Here is an 18,837-nt window from a genome sequence, read left to right on the forward strand (position 1 = left end):
TTATGGAAATATATATGTATATATGTATATATATATATATATATATATATATATATATATATATATATATATATAATGAATGTGAATGTGGAATGAACTTTCAACACTCTAAGGACTGCAGTGATCTTGTTTTTTTTTCTTTTTTTCATATTAAATAATGATTATTTTTTAAAAAAGAGGACAACAGCAAATCAGCTACAGAGAATAAAAGTCCTATTTAATGTACACTGAGTGTAGACTTGCTTTTCATTAAGTCTCTTCAGCATATATATTGGGAGAGATTCAAGAACTCTCTAAGCTTTGATGACTGTCTAGGGAATTAACTGATTAAACATCTTTTGAAGAATATCTAACTGGGATTTTGGTCTTCATATTGTTTCAGTATTATAAAACAACTATTTTGTTTACTTACTATTTATTGAAAAAATATTTCTATCACATGTAGCCCTTTCTACTTAGATACTAACCTTATTAATTTAATATCTTAAAACAGTATTACAAGGTATCAAAAAATCCAGATTCTTTGACTGTCTTATGTACAAGGCTCATATTCAGCAGAGTAAATACTATCCTACCTGTGTTTACTATTACAATATATGTTTAGTCCATAGATACATGTGCAGAAGATACCCTTATTTAACAAACGGTTGAGTACGCACTACATTTTCATTGATCTGCAAGAACAAGATACACCAAGTGGTACAGACGATGAAATTATCTCACAGAAAAACTACAAAAAGGGAGCTAGATTTAAATAATAAAATATTATATATAATATTAATATATATGTTAATAATATATATAATACTATATAACCTGGACCAAATTTTACTGAATGAGGATTAACAAAGGAGGTACCATAGCAGAGTGCTTGTGGCCCTGTGATTGTATATTTGATGTTCATAAGCACTGGTCTGAGTCCATGATGTAATTTTTTTTTAATCTTGGACCATAGTCATTCACAACATATATGAAACTTAAATATGAAAATGTTTTAAAATGATAGCACTGTCCTGAAATATAGTTAAAAACTCAAATATTATCTGCTATCATTAGTGCCAGAAAATTGGTTTAAAAAATCATAAACCATCAGCAGAAAGTGGGGGAAGAAATGATGGAGGGAGAGAAGGAAGGAGGAGGAGGAGAGGGAAAGGAAAGAAGGAGGAAGGAAGGAAAGGAAAGGAAGGAAGGGAGGGAGGGAGGGAGAGGGGAAAGGGAAATGAGAAAAGGAAGGGAAAGAGGTATAACAAAGAAAGAGAAATGAGTATTCACATGTTGACATTTGGTTAGAAAAGGGAAAGGAAGGTTTGGGGAAAAACATGAAATAGTGACATTTGAAGTATCTTTGACACATCCATTGAACTGAAAAATGTGATTGGAAGACAAAGAATAATGTTTCAATATCGTGGTACATATAGAAAGAGGATTCAAAAGATACTGCAGATTAAGGACTTGGAAGATAACAAGTGAGTTATTGGAGTAGGAAGAAATTGCAGTAAAACATAATTCTGAATTATATGTCTCCATGATTGGGAAAAATCCTAAGGTAATATTATTCACGATATTAAAAATCTACCAGGGAAGATTCAGTTTGGTGTTTGTGATCAGTTCAGTGAGTGACAAAATTGTGGTTCTAATTCCAAGTGACAAAGTTTGTCATGCAGCTGAGAGATGCTGACCATGAACTTGTGAGAGCAATTCAGAATGGAGATACAGATATAGCCATCAAGTATCCACCTACAGACAGAGTATTGTTGAAATTATAATGTCAGCACACTGAAAAGAAAGTAGAAAAGCCAGGCCTAGAAATTTCCATCATTTTTTTTTTTATTGTAAAGATGCTGCACAGAGGGGATACAGTTATATGAGTAAAGCAATGAGTACATTACTCATCGAGCATTGTTACACCCTCCCTTATAATTCTCCCACTATCCCTTCCCTCCCTTCCCTCCCGCACTCCACCCCCCTCCCCCCCGCAAGTTGTAAAGTTCATTTCCAATAGACTGTCCTGTGTGTATCCTTGTTGCAATGGTTCATCTTGTGTTCTTGTGTCAGCATTTTGTTATTCCCTTTCCCTTTCCAAATTACATAAATGTATGTACCAGATGCAGGGTACCAAAATCAAGTACCATGACAACAGGAGACATACCATAGGGAGAAGAACATACAAAGGAAACAAAAAAATCACATAGTATATTAAAATCAACAACAACAAAGACCTCTTGTGTCCATATCTTGGGGTTCATTTCACTTAGCATCATCTTATACGGTCATATGTACATAGCTTTTGAGCTTTCCTGCTTATCTGATAAAATTATCCCAGATGTATACTAATTATTGCAAATGAGGGAAACCATGGGACCTATATTTCTTTGGGCCTGGCTTACTTCACTTAATATAATTTTCCCAAGTCTTTCTAGTTCCTAACAAATGAGGCAATGTCATTCTTTCTGATGAAGGCATAGAATTCCATTGTGTGTGTATATGTGTGTGTGTGTGTATGTGTGTATGTATGTATGTATATATATATATATATATATATATATATATATATATATATATATATATATATATATACCACATTTCTTGATCCATTCATCATAAGTTTTTGACTACACAAATGAACTGCATAAATAATGTAAACTTTGTCTCTGTTTGAAAGCTCATGGTAATGAGTATATTGTCATTTAGTGCTAACGTAGAAAACATTTTTAAAAGAACATTCAAGGGCATAAAAAGAAGTCTCAAAAATAAAATACTAAAGAGAATATGGAAAGATGGCTTTAAGAATAGTCAACCCTTCTTTAACATGGACCTTGAAATGAAACAAAAGATTCTCATTTTAAAAGTGAAAAACAAAAGAAGAGAATCTTGACAGCATACTAATTTGACAAACATTGTTACATTCTTCCGTTTTGTTTCACAAAACAAAGTGTTTCTTACTGCTGATGAAACATCCTCTTTCTGCCACATATTAAACACACTTCCAATTAATATGAAGAGCAAAGCAATGTGTAAGTGCAGGAAAAATCTTCATTGGTGACAGAAGAAAATTCTAGTTCTTAAAGTAAAAGAGCAAGTAGTATATAAGCGGCTCACACATGTAATCCTAAATATTCAGAAGGCTGAGATCTAAACACCTGAAGATCTGAGTTCAAAGATATCCTAGACAGGAAAGTCCATGAGACGCTTATCTCCTGCGAACCTCCAAAAAGCCAGAAGTAGAGCTGTAGCTCAAATGCTAGGGCCAGCTTTGTACAAAGAGCTGAGGGAGCGTTCCCAAGCTCCCATTTCAAGCCCTAGTACTGGCACCAGAAAGAAAGAGAGAGAGAAAGAGAGAAAGAAAGAGAGAGAAAAAAGAGAGAGACACAGAGACACACAGAAAGGGGGAGAGAGGGAGGAAGGGAGGGAGGAAGGAAGGAAAGAAGGAAGGAAGGAAAGAAGGAAGGAAGGAAAGAAGGAAGGAAGGAAAGAAGGAAGGAAGAGAGGGAGGGAGGAAGGAATGGAAGAAGGGAGGGAGAGAGAAAAAGAAAAAGAAAGAAAGAAAGGAAGTAAGCAAGCAAGCGAGAGAGAGAGGGAGGAAGGAAGGGAGGGAGAGAGAAAAAGAGAAAAAGAAAGAAAGAAAGAGAAAAAAGAAAGGAAGGAAGGAAGGAAGAAAGGAAGGAAGGAAGGAAGGGAAAGAGAAAAAAATGAAAAAGAAAGAAAGAGAAAGAAAAGGAAGGAAGGAAGGAAGGAAGGAAGGAGGGAGGGAGGGAGGGAGGGAGGGAGGGAGGGGGAGAGAGAGAGAAAGGAAAAGAAGGGAGGGTGGAAGGGAGGATGGGAGGGAGGGAGAGAGGAAGGGTAGTAAAAAAGGATCAGATCTGATTTAACTAGTGGATTCACTTAACATAAATCAGAATGTTTAGATAATGAAATATATTCTTAAGACATAACAAGTGGGTGTGTTATCAAAGCATGTCTCACAATGAAAATCAAGACTCCTAATGTAAATATGAATGTTTAACATTCCTGTTCCCCCTCATCCTAGCCATCCTAGTTACGATCATAAGTCCTCATATGAAAACAGAACCGATGTGGTAAAGCAAGCCCTCTGAATCCTTTCCATGGTGTCTTTCAGGATGTCATTGGGAAGGCTTTGAAGTACGTGGGAGCATTTGGTGATTTGAGCACCCTGGAGCAGGTTGTAGCCATGATTGACGAAGACACATGTATCAACTGTGGTAAATGCTTTATGACCTGTAATGACTCAGGTTACCAGGTAAGAAACTTGCTGGAATTAAAGCACACTCCTTCTCGTTTAGGGGACAAGAAACATCATCTCCTATGGCTCCGGAGTACAAATTCAAAGCAGTTAGAGAAAGACAGAGAAATAGTACACCAACAAGGAAAGCAAAATGGATCTGAACTTAGTGGCCCAAGCTCAAGCATGTGGGCCATTTTAAAATGCAACTTTCTGGGATTCAGAGCATCTGGCAGGGGTTCATGGTAATGAGCATGGACTGGTGTTAGGGAAATGAGGAATCATGACTTGGTAGATTTTTGGAAGGTAGCAAGTTGCCATCCCATAGTTTTAAGCACATGGATGAGCTAGAACCCAAGTAGATGATGCCTAGAAAGAAGTCCAAACTAAAGACTGGCTACTAATGGAGGAGAGACTATGGGAGATGGTTGGGAAGAAACAGGATTGCGGGTATCTCTCAGCATAACCAGAAGAAAGATTGCTTTCAGCATAGCTAAAACCATCTATGCTATCTATTTGACTTCTGCACAGATGTATCTTTCTGACTTCTCACTCTTAACACAAGTAATTTTTTATAGGACAGAGGTCATATATAATATGCCACCCTTTCATTTGCTTTATTATTTTAATATCATTCCATCACCCATAAAATTGGAGGGAGAAATCCAACTGCAAAGAGAAATTGGCACCAAATTGCAGACATTAGGAAAGCATTAGACTTTACTACTGAGGGAATATTGCCCTCCCCCTGAATGGAGTTGATTGCTTGGGCCTAGAGAGAATTGTCCTCCATTCAGTATTGATTGTTTGCACTTTCTCACCAACTACTTAGGAAGGTTGGCCCCAGAATTCGTTTGTATCTGGAAAAACCAGTGAGATGTATTTTTGCCACAGGAAGTGATTTCTAGGTAGTTTCTTCATTGGGTTTGCCATAGGGTAAAGAAATGAAAAAAAAAAACAACAATAGGGATTTGAGTCCTTCTGCATGGGCTATGCTCTCAAAAATACATCTTAAGATCTTCTTTCGTAATATCACTTTTAATTTGCTTCTTCATTTTCTTCCTATGTAATTATGAACTCTGATTTTTGACCTTCAACTAACAGAGTTTTCCAAATGCATAAAGGATAATAGTGAAGCCTTCAACAGTCTTAGAGATTGAACTCAGGGCCTAGGCACTGTCCCTGAACTTTTTGTGTGCTCAAGGCTAGAACTCTCACATGAGTCATAGCTTCACTTCTATTTTTCTGTTAAATTGATGATGACATTCTCATGGACTTTCTTACCCTAGATGATTTTGAACCACAGTTCTAGATCTCTGCCTCCTAAGTAGCTAGGATTTCAAGCCTGAACCACCAGCACACATCATTGCCCACTCTGAAAGTTTTTAGTTTTTTGAGTTTTTTCAAGATAAGGAGTTTGAAGAAAGCACATTTTAAGACTTGCTAAAAAGCAAGACTTGCCTATTAAAATTGCTCTAAAAACCTATAGGATATTATTTCTATGAAAATGTTTAAGCTATAAAGGAGTATTTAAAAAGTAAGATCCTTTTAAGAAATTATCAGTGGGATATTCTAAATACATAATAAAATGCCTCATCTTTTTTAAAAAAGTGAAGTTCATTCACCTTATTCAACTGAGGGGTAGGTCCCATGTTGCTCATAAAGAAAGTTTGCATATTTTTGACAGATATATTTAATTTCTAAAGAAATCTCTCCTTAAATTGACGTTAGTTCCACCTCAATTTTTTTTACCTAATTGATTCTGGGTGAAAAGCATCTTTACCAATTATTTTCAAAACATCAGTCATACCATTTTCGCTTTGATTGCCTCTTTCTTCTGGCTAACTGGTCAAAGATAAATCAGGCAGTCCTGTAGTTTCCTAGCATCCAAGTTTTAATATCTCCAGTCTCAGAACTTACAGCTCCTACCTTGTAACTCTAGCCTTGGTATAATGTAGTAATAAGGGTCACTTTAATAAGTGAAAAACTCACAAGCATGGATTAGAAAATATTTAGAAAGTACTTCTCTAGCTCTTTTGTCTCAAAAGATTAAAAAGTAATCAAAATTGAAATTCTCAACTGAAAGTAAGTTTGTAAATTTGCAACTTTTTTAAGTATAAGGTTTTTAAGCCTGATTTTTAGCACTTACAAATTCCTTCATTGGATTACTGTGTATAAAAAAATACAGAAGAAAAGAAAATTGTTTCTATTCATATAAACCTAATTTGAAATTTTTTTAAAAGCAGAGCAACAATTTATGTGGAGATTTTCTTATGGTTTATAATAGTTACAGTGCCTGGTCAGCTATTATAGAATTATTTCCTTTAGAAGTAACCTTTCATGCATTTAGGCAACTTATCTGGATTTATTGTGAAAAGACCATTTCACTTTTAAGTCCATAAAAGTAAGGGGAAAAAAAAAGGTTTCCTGTCACTTCAATTAGGAATTTTTTTGATTCTACATTATCTGAAGTTTCAGTAGCCATGAGTTCAACTAATGTTTTTACCAAAACTATATGTAAAATAATTGTATCTATTACTAAAAGTAGCTTTCTTTTCATCGTTTGTGTGTGTGTATGTGTGTGTGTGTGTGTGTGTGTATGTGAACTCTATTTGCAGCATTTATGTTGCATTAGGTATTACAAAGGACTTGTTTTAACTTGTTGAAATTTGTTCTGGGTTGGAAGAAAGAAAGAAGAAAGGAGGGAGCCAAAGGAGGGATGGAGGGAAAGAAGAAAGAAGGAAGGAGGGAGGGGCCTGGCCCAGGTTCTCCGGCTGAGGGGGTCAGGGCTGGGATGGATTTCTACTTGATGCTTTCTCCCTTTTGTGATTGGGCAATGCTTAAAATTAACTTGGAACTCCTCAACATTCAAACTTACTATTATGCTAGCTATTTGTTTTATTCTTCCTTCTTTTTCTACTGTTTTCTTCTACACATGTTATTTAAAATGTAAACCAGTTTAGTTCATTACCCCACTTGACAGTCAAGCCTTTCCAGGGTGTGAGGAGCTGGAGGAGGAGGAAGAGGAGGAAGGACAGGGGGAGGAAGAGGAAGAGGAGGAGGAGAAAGAAGAAATGTGAAACCACCTTGTCAGCCCCAGGCAGGAGACTTCTTGTCCAGTTAGAACTGGCCAGAGCCCTGTTCTGCTCAGAAAAAGGAAGCTGGACATCTAGTGTGGTAGGAAGTAGTTCCTCACACGATAAAAGAAAGTACCTCAAAGGATTTTTTTTTTATTTTTTACAAAATATGTTTCAAACTTCAGGTCATTCCTCTCTCTTCTTTCCTCCTCGGTCGGTCTAGCTGTTGCTACAGTTGCACCATGGTGCTGGATGGACATGTGTTTTAGAATGCAGCTCCAATGCAATGGAGATCACTATTGATGGTAAACTGAGGATGTGGCAGCCATGGTGGACATAGCCATCTGTATTCTTTGTTTCTGTTTGCAGGCCATACAGTTTGACCCGGAAACACACCTGCCCACCGTTACTGACACCTGCACGGGCTGTACTCTCTGTCTCAGTGTCTGCCCTGTGATCGACTGCATCAAAATGGTTTCCAGGACAACCCCTTATGAGCCAAAGAGAGGCTTGCCCTTAGCTGTGAAGCCGGTGTGTTAGAGCGACTTCACAAGACAGCGACTATGAGGTGCACCGACATATCTTCATCTTTTAAAAAAAAAAAGCATGGCCATTCTGTGTAATTCTCTCCAGATTAAAATGTCTATAATTGCTAATAAATTTCTAAAGTATTTTTTAAATCTACCGCCAGTAACCAATTAATGGTCATAGCATAGAATGATTCTTTTCTGAACATCTCTGCTGCTAGTTACTGGGTGGCAGTTAATTGGATGTTCGCTGTCAGTTGTCTGTTCTGAAAAAAATCAGCTTTTTTTTCATGGCAATTAGTGTGACAATTTCCAAATTGCCCTACGCTGTGCTCCATCTATGATTTCTCATTGTATGAGAAATTCAGTATTTTGGAACAAAGTATACGTTAACATACGAGAAAATGTTTCCCAGGAAATTGGTGCTTTTTTTTTTTAATTAAAAATTACCTGAGATTTTATGCTGTTTCTAAGAAAATATAATTTGCACCATAATGGTCAAATGAAGAAAATCAAATAGGAATCATGGCAGAGAAAAAGGGGGAATCCTAGAATTTTCTGAGGCCCTCTTGGCTAACATAGCTTATTTTGGATGCTGGATAATCACCCCACTTGCGTGTCACAGGTGTCCCCACTGCTCGCCAGTGGAGCCCATGAAACCCTTCTTTAAATATTGAATGTGTTTTCATAGTGAAATTAGATGTTATGGGGGAGATCCGGTTAATGCCGTTTCTTTGTTGTGCACAGTTCTGCTGTGTCTGCTTTTAATAGTATCCTTCATGATTATAGCAATTAATGTTTGAACAAAACCCAAATTGCAAAGCACTGAGTCACATGTGTGGTTATTCAGCAATGAAAACTATAGTATTGGTAATGTACATACAGTATGTAAAACAAATATGGCTACTCTGTTTTAGTATTTGGGCTTAATTTCAAAGGTAATGGAATAAGCCAGACACCAGTGGCTTACACCTGTAATCTTAGCTACTCAGAACACTGAGATCGATGGATCACAATTCCAAGACAGCCTGGACAGGAAAGTCCATGAGACTCTTATCTCCATTTAACCACAAGAAAATCAGAAGTGGCGCTGTTGCTCAGAGTGGTAGAGCACTAGCTTTGAATGAAAAAGCTCAGGGACTGTGCCCAAGCCCTGAGTTCAAGCCCATGACCAAAAAAAAAAAAAGTAGCAAATGAATAAAAAGAAATTTCTATTTTCTGAAATTGAATGATATTTCAGTATTTTTCTACTGCTCTGTTCTTGTAATCAGTAAATAGCTTCTCATATAAGTTCATTTATTTCTTCTTTGTGGTACATTTTAAAAGAAATCTAAGCAGCAAATCAAGAAGTGACAATTTGTGTCATATTCCTCTGATATATGTGTGATTGAGAAATGCTTACTGACTATGGAATTTATAGGATTGAATAATACCAAATAAAATTTTATAAAGCATTTTAAGCATGGTCTTTTGTTTTCTTTTTCAAGAATGCAACTTGTATCATCATTTAGATTTTTTAAGGGTTTTTTTCTTCTTTTTTTTATTGTGAAAATACTGTACAGAGGGGTTACAGTTACGTGGGCAAGATAATGAGTACATTTCTTATCAAGCATTGTAGCCTTCTCCTTTGTTTCCCCTTCCCATCCCTTCCCATCCTTCCCCCACCTCCCCAACCCAATCCTCCTCCCATCCCTTCCCCCCCCCACCCAATCCTCTTCTCCCCCCTCCCCTCTCCACCAAAGTTGTACATGTGTGAGTCAAGCAGAAAAGGTCAGATAAGTTGATGTTAGGGAAATGAACCCTAAGATATGTATTCAAATGTTTTTTTTCTTTCATGCGATTGTTTCTAACATATTTATAAGATGATTTCTTTGTTGCTTTGTATGTCCCTCCCCCACGGTATAACCCCTGCTTTCACTGTATTTGATGTTGGTATAATTTGTGGAGAGGAAGAGAAAAAACAAATTGTTTAAATAGGGATACAGGTGGACCCATTGCATCAATGAGATCCATTTAGATTTTGTGGTGGGGCAATTAGTCATTAGTTATACAATGAATTATGGCCATTTCTTATATATTCTGTATATATCTATAACAGCTACATATAGCTAGCTAGCTAGCTAGCTAGCTAGCTAGATAGATAGATAGATAGATAGATAGATAGATAGATAGATAGATAGATAGATTATAGATGTAGCTATTTAGATATGTTAGTTCAAAATCTAACTTCCTGACCCTCTTACTTACTTTCTTCACTGATTTCTAGTCTACTCTTCTAAAATTCATCTTTCACCAAGAAAAGGCTAGCCTTCTTTCAGTGGTGCTCTGAATACAGAGAAATGAGAAGGTATGATGCTTAATCCAGGAAGCATATGTCAATTTAATAGTACTCATGTAACTGTAACCCCTCTGTACAGCATCTTTACAATAAAATAAAAATTAAAAAAACATTAGTACTCCTTAGGTAATTGTGTGATAATAGTGGTGCCTAGGAAATGACTCTCTGAACTATTGTCATGGTACCAAATCTTTTCTTTTGGAGTTGATAGCATACATCAAAAAACCCAGTTATCTTTATTTTATTTTATTGTAAAGATGCTGTATGGGGGGTTACAGTTACATGAGTAAGGTAATGAGTATATTTCTTGTCGTGCATTGTTACCCCCTCCTTTGTTTTTCTCCTACCATTCCTTCCCTCCCCACCTCCCCCACTCCCCCCCAGAAGTTTCATTTCCAACATAGTGTTTTGTGAGTATCATTGTTGCAATGAGTCATCCTGTGTCCTTGTCATCATTTTGTTATTCCCTTTTCTATCCCCAAATTAGATAAATGTATATACCAGATGCAGAGTACCAAAATCAAATACAGTGACAACAGAGGATTTGCCATAGGGGAAGGAACATACAAAAGAAACAAAAAAATCACATAGTACATTCAAAACAATCACAACAAAAAAAGACCCATCTCTTATGGACCCATATGTGTCCATATCTTAGGGTTCATTTCATTCAGCATCCTCTGATATGGTCATAAACCCATCGCTTTTGAACTTTTCTACTCATCTGATGAGATTATCCTAGATGTATACTAATTATTGCAAATAAGGGAAGCCATAGAACCTATATTTCTTAGGGTCTGGCTTATTTCACTTAATATGATTTTTTCCAAGTCTTTCCATTTTCTAACAAATGGTGCAATGTCATTTTTCTGATGGAAGCATAGGATTCACATTATATATTTATAATATATATGAATATATATATATATCACATTTTCTTGTTCCATTCATCTACTGAGGGCATCCGGGTTGGTTCCATATCTTAGCTATGGTGAGTAATGCTGTGATAAATAGTTGTGCTGGTAGCATACTGCTTTCCAAAGTGGTTGAACAAGTTTATGCTCCCACCAACAATGCAGTAGGGTTCCCTTCTGTCCACATCCCCTCCAGCATCTGTTGTTATTAGAGTTCTTGATTATAGCCATGCTATCTGGGGTGAGGTGGAATCTCAATGTTGTCTTGACTTGTATTTCTTTTATGGCCAGAGAAGTTGAGCATTTCTTCATGTGTCTATTGGCCATTCTTATTTCCTCTTCAGAGAAATCTCTCTTTAAGTCTTTAGCCCACTTATTATCAGGCAGTTGTTTCTTTGAAGATTTGTTGTTGAGGGATTTAATTTTTTGAGTTCTAAGTATATTTTAGATACGAGGCCCTTATTTATTGTAAGATCTTCTCCCAATCCGTGTGCTTTCTTGATCTTGCTAGCTATGTCCTTTGCCATGCAGAAGCTCTGCAGTTTCATGCCATCCCACTTGTCTAACCTTTCTTTGATTTGTTGTGTTTCTGGGTCTCTATTAAGAAAATTTCAGCCTGTGCCAAGTAACCCTAAAGTTTCTCCTATTCCTTCCCGGGATATTTCTGCTTTTACTTTGAGGTCTTTGATCCATTTGGAGTTGATTCTGGTGCAGGGTGGTATAAGGATCTAATTTTAGTTTTCTACAGGTGTTTAACCAATTTTGCCAGCACCATTTGCTGAAGAGGCTGTCTTTCTTCCATTCTATTTTGGGGGGGCTCCCTCATCAAAGATTAGGTGGCTATAGGTCTGTGGGTTCATTTCTGAAGCCCAGTTATCTTGAAACAAAGAAATTTGCCAGAGCTACATGGAGTCATCACCGTGTATAACCAAATCTCCATTGATCAGAATATTTTGTTGTGGGAAAGAATCATAGGCCTCTGGGAAGATCCTGAGACCCCAGTTCAAATGCCTGGGTCATCTACAAGACTCTTCCCACCAGACACACATTTCCTTTGTAGAACCCAGAGCAAAAACATGAGAGCAGCCAGCCTTCTTTCCTGAGAAAGAGAACACAATGTCCAACTCTTTCCTTGAATCTGTGTAACTGTGAAGGTCCAGGGCCTGGATTTAAGCCATGTAGATCTGTGATGTTACCCTCACTTGTTCCTTATGCATATTTCCCTTTGTTGTTGTTGTTGCCACTTTTCTCATCCATGACATTTGACAAAAACAGAACTTTGTTTTACATCTGTGGCTTGACGAGAGACTCAGGAAGATGAAAAATGAAAATCACCAGGAGACTACAAGTCAGTAACACTGTCTTACACAGTCTATTAGATCCTTTGAATGTGGACATGGAGCCAAAGTTGGAGGGGAGGGTCGTGGGGGGGAGGGAGGTAACACTGTTCAACAGAAATTACCCATTACTTTACTTAGACAACTGTAACCCCTCTACTTCATCTTTACAATAAAATATTATGTAAAAAAAAGAATTTCCCAACTGGACTATGAGAAAAGGACAGCTCAGGTAGTGCAAATAAGAGAGAAAGCACAAAAATATGAGGAGGTCTGGAAAGGCTCTTCTAGACCATTCTACTCCATCTCGTTCAAGGACTCTTCTAGACTCCTTGCTAGCATAACTTCTTCTTCATCGCATCCATCAACCATCAAAATCTCTCAAGCTCCTCTATGTGTCAACAACTTGAAATAAAAAATCAAGTCTCTTTCAGGAAGCAAGTAGACCCCTACTACCACTCCATGTGATATCATATAGGGGGGGGAAAGGTAGAGAATTTGTAGTCTAATGCCCTGATGTCACTTAATTGCTTGAGACCTGAGACACTCAAACCTCTACTTCTTGATCAGTAAAACTGGTTTTAAATAATTTTTTTCTGGTCCTGGGGCTTGAATTCAGGGTCTGGATACTGACCCTGGGCCTTTTTGTGCTCAAGGCTAGCACTCTACCACTTGAGCCACAGCTCTACCTCCAGCTTTTTTAAGTAGTTTATTGGAGGTAAGAATCTCATCGGAACTTTTCCACATGGGCTGGCTTCGAACGTCAATCCCAGATCTCAGACTTCTGAGTAGCTAGGATTACAGGTGTGAGCCACCAGCGCCTGGCTGGTTTTAAATAATTTTTAACTCATGAGGTCATTATAGGATAAAGGGATATAATACAGGCTAAATTACTCATTGGGTAAGTATTCAATTACTCATTTTACACTTATAAACATCCTATATGAAACACTAGAAACATATATCTCATAGTACTTTCTTATTGGCATTGTGATTTTATGATATGTTTATATCATAAAATCAAAATCAGATAGTCATAAAAGTGAGCTTCCTATGGTAACAGCAGTCATAGAAATCTGGAAAAAAGGAAACTCTACACAGTTAAGATCTAGGTTTTTAAAAAAACAGAATATTACCAATTCTAACAAAAATTAAAGATCCTAGTAATAAAACATTACACAAACATACACACACATACACACACTATTAAGAAGTTAAAATGTAATTAAATATATTTATATATTTAATGTGATGATATTAAACATGTAAGATAAATATAAAATGATCTTATTTTACATTCTTAATTCCATGAACTAGTTGTTGTTTTTCCTTAGGTTTTAGAGACAGCTTCCCATAGTCCAGCCTGGATTCAAATTCAGTATGTAACCCACATTGGCTACTTCTGACTCATGCCCTACTCTCTCCAACTCCTGAGTCTAGGATTACAGGCATTCAACACCATACCCAGATAAGCTTGTTATTTATCTTTGTTGTTGGGGAGAAGACAAAGTAGATAAGTGACTTATAGAAATGAGTATTTGTGATTAGAATATATTTGAAATGAAGCTCTAGAGACATGCCTCTTAAGCTATACCCTCCTTATCACATATTTTTTCTGATTATTATATGTTCTTCTGTAATATAGATATTTAGAGGTAGGTTATTCACTTCTGCATGGTCTTGGGTTACCTATAAATGGCCTGGAGAATCATATAATAATATTGCTAAAATGGTACTGTCCTTAGAAATGAGTTTATTACCTGGCAGGTTCTGGTCTAGTTCTATCCTCTGAAATTAATCCAATTACCAGGAAAGCTATTAGATACAGGTTTATCTACCCCAAGCCACAACATTCACCTCGAGCCCACAGATGCACAGAATTCAGCAAGCAGCCTGCCAAGTGAAAATTTGGATGAGATCCTTAATGGTTCTGGGAGGTTTGTGTAGCCTATAGCATCTTTCCTTTTATTAATTAATACAGTACCTCATATGACACAACATGAAGTCTCTCCTTAAATTTTAAAAATTACAAATGACTTCTTTAAATTGGATAGTCTCATTGGAAATATGTATGGCTGACTGTCCCTTTGAGTGTGATAGCCTTTCATTAACTGATCTAGAGTGTTTATAAACACTGGTATTATCTCTCTTTGAATTCCTAGTTACCATTCTTCTAATATGCACTATAAACTGCTTTGCCATAAAAGGCTCCAAGCCATTTTGTCACTGGTAAATAGTCTATAGTAGAGAGTCATGTCGATTTATGAATCTGTACAGTTATTTATCTCCACAATTTACTTTGCATTTCCCCTTACGGTGTGTTCTGCATGCTCCAAAGAGTCTTTTATGTGCTCCTGTATTTCTATAGCTCAGTCTGTATTATTGTACTACCATTGCTAAGTGCAAGTTTCTACACACACTGCTGGTGGGTTTCCAAGATTTACATTAATCAACATAGAAGTCAAGACCTCTTTTCTTTCCAGTAATTTTCCTTTATGGGCATTCAGAATATGATCTACTTGCTATTTAATATTGTTGTTTAATATCTATTTCATTTGAAACCAGGTGTCAGGTCAAAGATGAAGCACCTAATATACATACATACATACATACATACACACACATACACATGAGTATACCTACAGAAATACCCATGCCTATTAATATTTAAGCTTTTCCTTTGTCTTTAGGCAGGAAATTCATGTCTACTTATTTTATTTTAAACCTTTTATTTATTTTATTTTTGGTTATACTAGGTTTGAACTCATGCTTGCTAAGCAAGAGCTCTACCACTTGAGCCACTCTGCGTTGACTCTTTTAGGGATAGAGTCTTGCTTTATGCTCCTGCTGCCTGGATTTGGATCTTGTGTTGGGGGCTACTGTACCAGTCATAATGCTTCCCTCATAGTTTTACGTAACATTGCCTGGCCTCTCCTCAAATCACAATGTTTCTTTCCAAGTAGCTAGGTTTACACGCTTGAGCTAATATACTAGGCCAAGTATATTTCCTTTATTTTAAAACAGCAAACTGATGGAGATACATTACGTTCATAAACTGCTTGGTTAAATGGAAACTCCTTACACTATTTAATAATTTAAAAAATAAATAAAATAAAACATCCAGGCACCGGTGGCTCACGCCTGTAATCCTAGCTACTCAGGAGGCTGAGATCTGAGGGTCGTGGTTCAAAGTCAGCCTGGGCAGGAAAGTCCAGGAGACTCTTATCTCCAATAAACCACTAGACAACCGGAAGTGGCGCTGTGGCTCAAGCGGTAGAGCGCTCACCTCGAGCTGAAGAGCTGAGCCAAGCCCAGAGTTCAAGTCCCATGACCAACAAAAAAAATAAAACAGCAACTTCCATGAAAAGAGTAGCTTTGGAGATTTGGGTCCTATCCATAGGAAACAAATCCTGAAAGTTTGTATGCTCTATTTTTGTTTGCCAATCATTTCGGTGCCCACATCCTGCTTCTTATTGGAGACTGGAATGATAGGATGAGCCTTCAACTGCTGTGTTAATTGGCTATCTATCACTGTGGCCAAATACACAGGATAAACTATCTTAATCAAGGAAAGATGTATTTATTTATTCAATATTTATTGCTGTGGCAAAATACTCAGGATACAGTATTTTAATGAAGGAAAGATTTATTTTAACACCTGCCTGGTTTCTTGAATCATGAATCATGGTGAAAGCACACAGTAGATGATATATGTTTACCTCATGAATCATGGCAAGAGCACATAGTAGATAATGTGTGTTTACCTCAGGGCAACTGAGAAAGTGGAAGAGACAGAAGAGGTGAGGGACCCAATATACCATTCAAGGGCACCCCTCCAATGACCTAACTTCCCCCAATTAAGTACTTCATCTTAAAGGGTCTGTCATCTGGCAATAGAGCTACAGACTGGTGACTAAGCTCTTAGTATGCTTAGTTTGTGGAGGACCTTTAAATCCAAACCATAGCCACCAGCATATTGGAGACTGGAGGAAAATAGCAATAACAGTTCATTCTCTCTTTAGAGACTAGGAATGTTATTTTATTTCATACTCTGAAGTATGACTGAGAATTTCGGGTGATGGCCATGCCTACTTCTATTACAATATAGAACTTAGCTAACTCCTTCCAATAAAACCCCTGAAACTTTCCTAAATATACAAATGTGGTGTGTTCATGTTCCCCTTTGTTCAAGATGGTAATAAAGAAGTCCAAAGATCATTAAAACAAGATCATGATAAATTAAAGCACCTAGATATTAAAGAGCAAAGGGAAAAGTTTAGATATGGTAAAACATCTCGTCCATGGTCCCCACTTTCCTAGATACCCAGTCTCTATCACAGTACTTCTTGGATGTGGTTAGAGTTTTCATTTGAATTCCTACAGTGATCTCTGTTCCTGATTTTGTATTGTTTCTCCATTCTACATGTATAAACTCTCTCTCCTTCCTTCCAGTCATTCAGGATATACAATTAGATTTGCAATGAACTCTTACTTCTCTTCCTCCTCCTGAATCTATCTATCTATCTTTCTTTCTTTCTTCTTTCTTTCTTTCTCTCTTTCTTTCTTTCTTTCTTTCTTTCTTTCTTTCTTTCTTTCTTTCTTTCTTTCTTTCCTTCCTTCCTTCCTTCCTTCCTTCCTTCCTTCCTTCCTTCCTTCCATCCTTCCTTCTTTCTTTCTTTCTTTTCTTTCTTTCTTTCTTTTTTGTCCATTGTAGGGCTTGAATTCTGGGCTGGGGCACTGTCCCTCAGCTCTTCAGCTAAAGGCTAGCACTTTACTACTTGAGCCACAGTGCCACTTCCGGCTTTTTCTGTTTGTGTGGTGCTTAGGAATCGAATCCAGGGCCTCATGCATGCAAGGCAAGCACTCTACCACTGAGCCACCTTCCCAGCCCCTGAATCTTTCCTTTTCTTTCCTGCCTTGAAATCAAACTGCTTGATTTCAAGTCACAGAAAACCCAACTCCAACTTGGTTTATGTAAATGAAAGAATTATATTGTATCACAAAACTATAAAGCCAATGGGGTAAAATCCACTGAGGTTTGCTCACAGGAATCCAGAGTTTCAGTGTCCTGAAGAGCACTCAGTGTCCCTTCATCTCTCTGTTCTGCTTTGTGTAGCATTGCTTTTCATGTTTCACCCTTGATACCTGAAGTTCAAAGTTCATTTCATTTTTATTCTGTATGGTGCACAGAACAATGCCTTCCCCAATGTTATCCATCGCGTCTCTCCCTGGAACCTGGACATATATTGCTACATCAAGAGGGAATTAAGTTTGCAGACTGAATTAACGTTGCCAGACTGCTGACCTTAACAAATAGGGAGATTTTCCTATATTATCTAGATGGCCTGAGTATAATCACCAATGTTTTTGTAAGTGTGAAAGAAGAGAGGCAAAGTGATGAGGCACGAGATAGACTCAACTGGCTAATTCTGGTTTGGGAAAATAGAACTGATTCACATATCAGAGAAAATGAGCAGCCTCTAGAAACTGGAAAATGCAGAAAAAGCAAAAAAAAAAAAAAAAGTGTTTTCCAAGATCCACTGGGGAAAAATATCGTCTTCTATAGATGTGGATTTTAGCCCATCTTAGATTCTGACCTCCACAACTGTGAGATAATATTTATATCGCATTCTATCACTTCATTTGTGATAATCTGCTCTAGCAGCAATAGAAAGTTCAGGTCCCTGCAGGGACCAAGATATTTCTGTGCTCTTCTTTTATGGTTTGGATTCAAAGTGTCTTCAGAGTCTCATGTGGTGAAGGCACGGTTCTAGCTGACAGAGCTATGGAGAAGTGACTGGATATTGAAGGTTCTGGGTCCAGTTGTAGGAAGTAAGTTAGGGGAGGGCATGCCTTTAAAGAATATATCCTGTCCCAACCTCTTAAGGACGCTCTCTGCTCCCTGCTGCCATAAAGTGAGCAGCTCCATCTACAACATTTACACCACTCTGGTGCTGTTTCACCTCAGATCCAACGGAACCATGGAATGAAACCTCAAAACCTCAGCCAAAACAAATAGTTTAAACTATTTCTCAGATATTTGACTAATATAACTCCCGTCTTTTCATCTGTGTCGTGCTAATAAGAAGTTTGGCTGAATGTTTGATGGATGGACCAAAAGACTTAATCTGCTCCACTTCACTTCTCTCATTAGCCAGTTCCTGTCAATGCTGACTGCAAAATCCATGTTCCCTTATCTACTTCTGTTCTCACCTCCCAGTCACAGGTATTTATCAGGAGATTAAAAGAGATTAATTTGAAGATCTGTTCTGCATCTGTGTTTCAAGAATCCTGGATTTAAGATATAATGAAAATGCCTAATGTTGCTACTTTCATGATCTTAGAATTAAAAATCCATGTTGTCACCAAATCCAGCAGAGTACACAGACATGGGAGATGAGACA

At 37.3% G+C, this 18,837-nt stretch overlaps 1 protein-coding gene across 1 annotated transcript in view; it reads left to right on the forward strand.

Moving 5' to 3' along the window:
• Dpyd (dihydropyrimidine dehydrogenase) overlaps positions 1–7,909 on the forward strand; it is a 715,003-nt gene extending 707,094 nt beyond the window's left edge. The window contains exons 22-23 of the mRNA XM_042677821.1: positions 4,118–4,258; positions 7,687–7,909. Coding sequence (XP_042533755.1) covers positions 4,118–4,258; positions 7,687–7,857 — 312 coding nt within the window. The 3' untranslated portion in view covers positions 7,858–7,909. The remainder of the gene's footprint in view (positions 1–4,117; positions 4,259–7,686) is intronic.
• The last annotated feature ends 10,928 nt before the right edge of the window (positions 7,910–18,837 follow it).

Source organism: Dipodomys spectabilis, unplaced genomic scaffold, assembly GCF_019054845.1.
Source record: "Dipodomys spectabilis isolate Male_0828 unplaced genomic scaffold, ASM1905484v1 ptg000002l, whole genome shotgun sequence".
NCBI classification, from domain to species: domain Eukaryota; kingdom Metazoa; phylum Chordata; class Mammalia; order Rodentia; family Heteromyidae; genus Dipodomys; species Dipodomys spectabilis.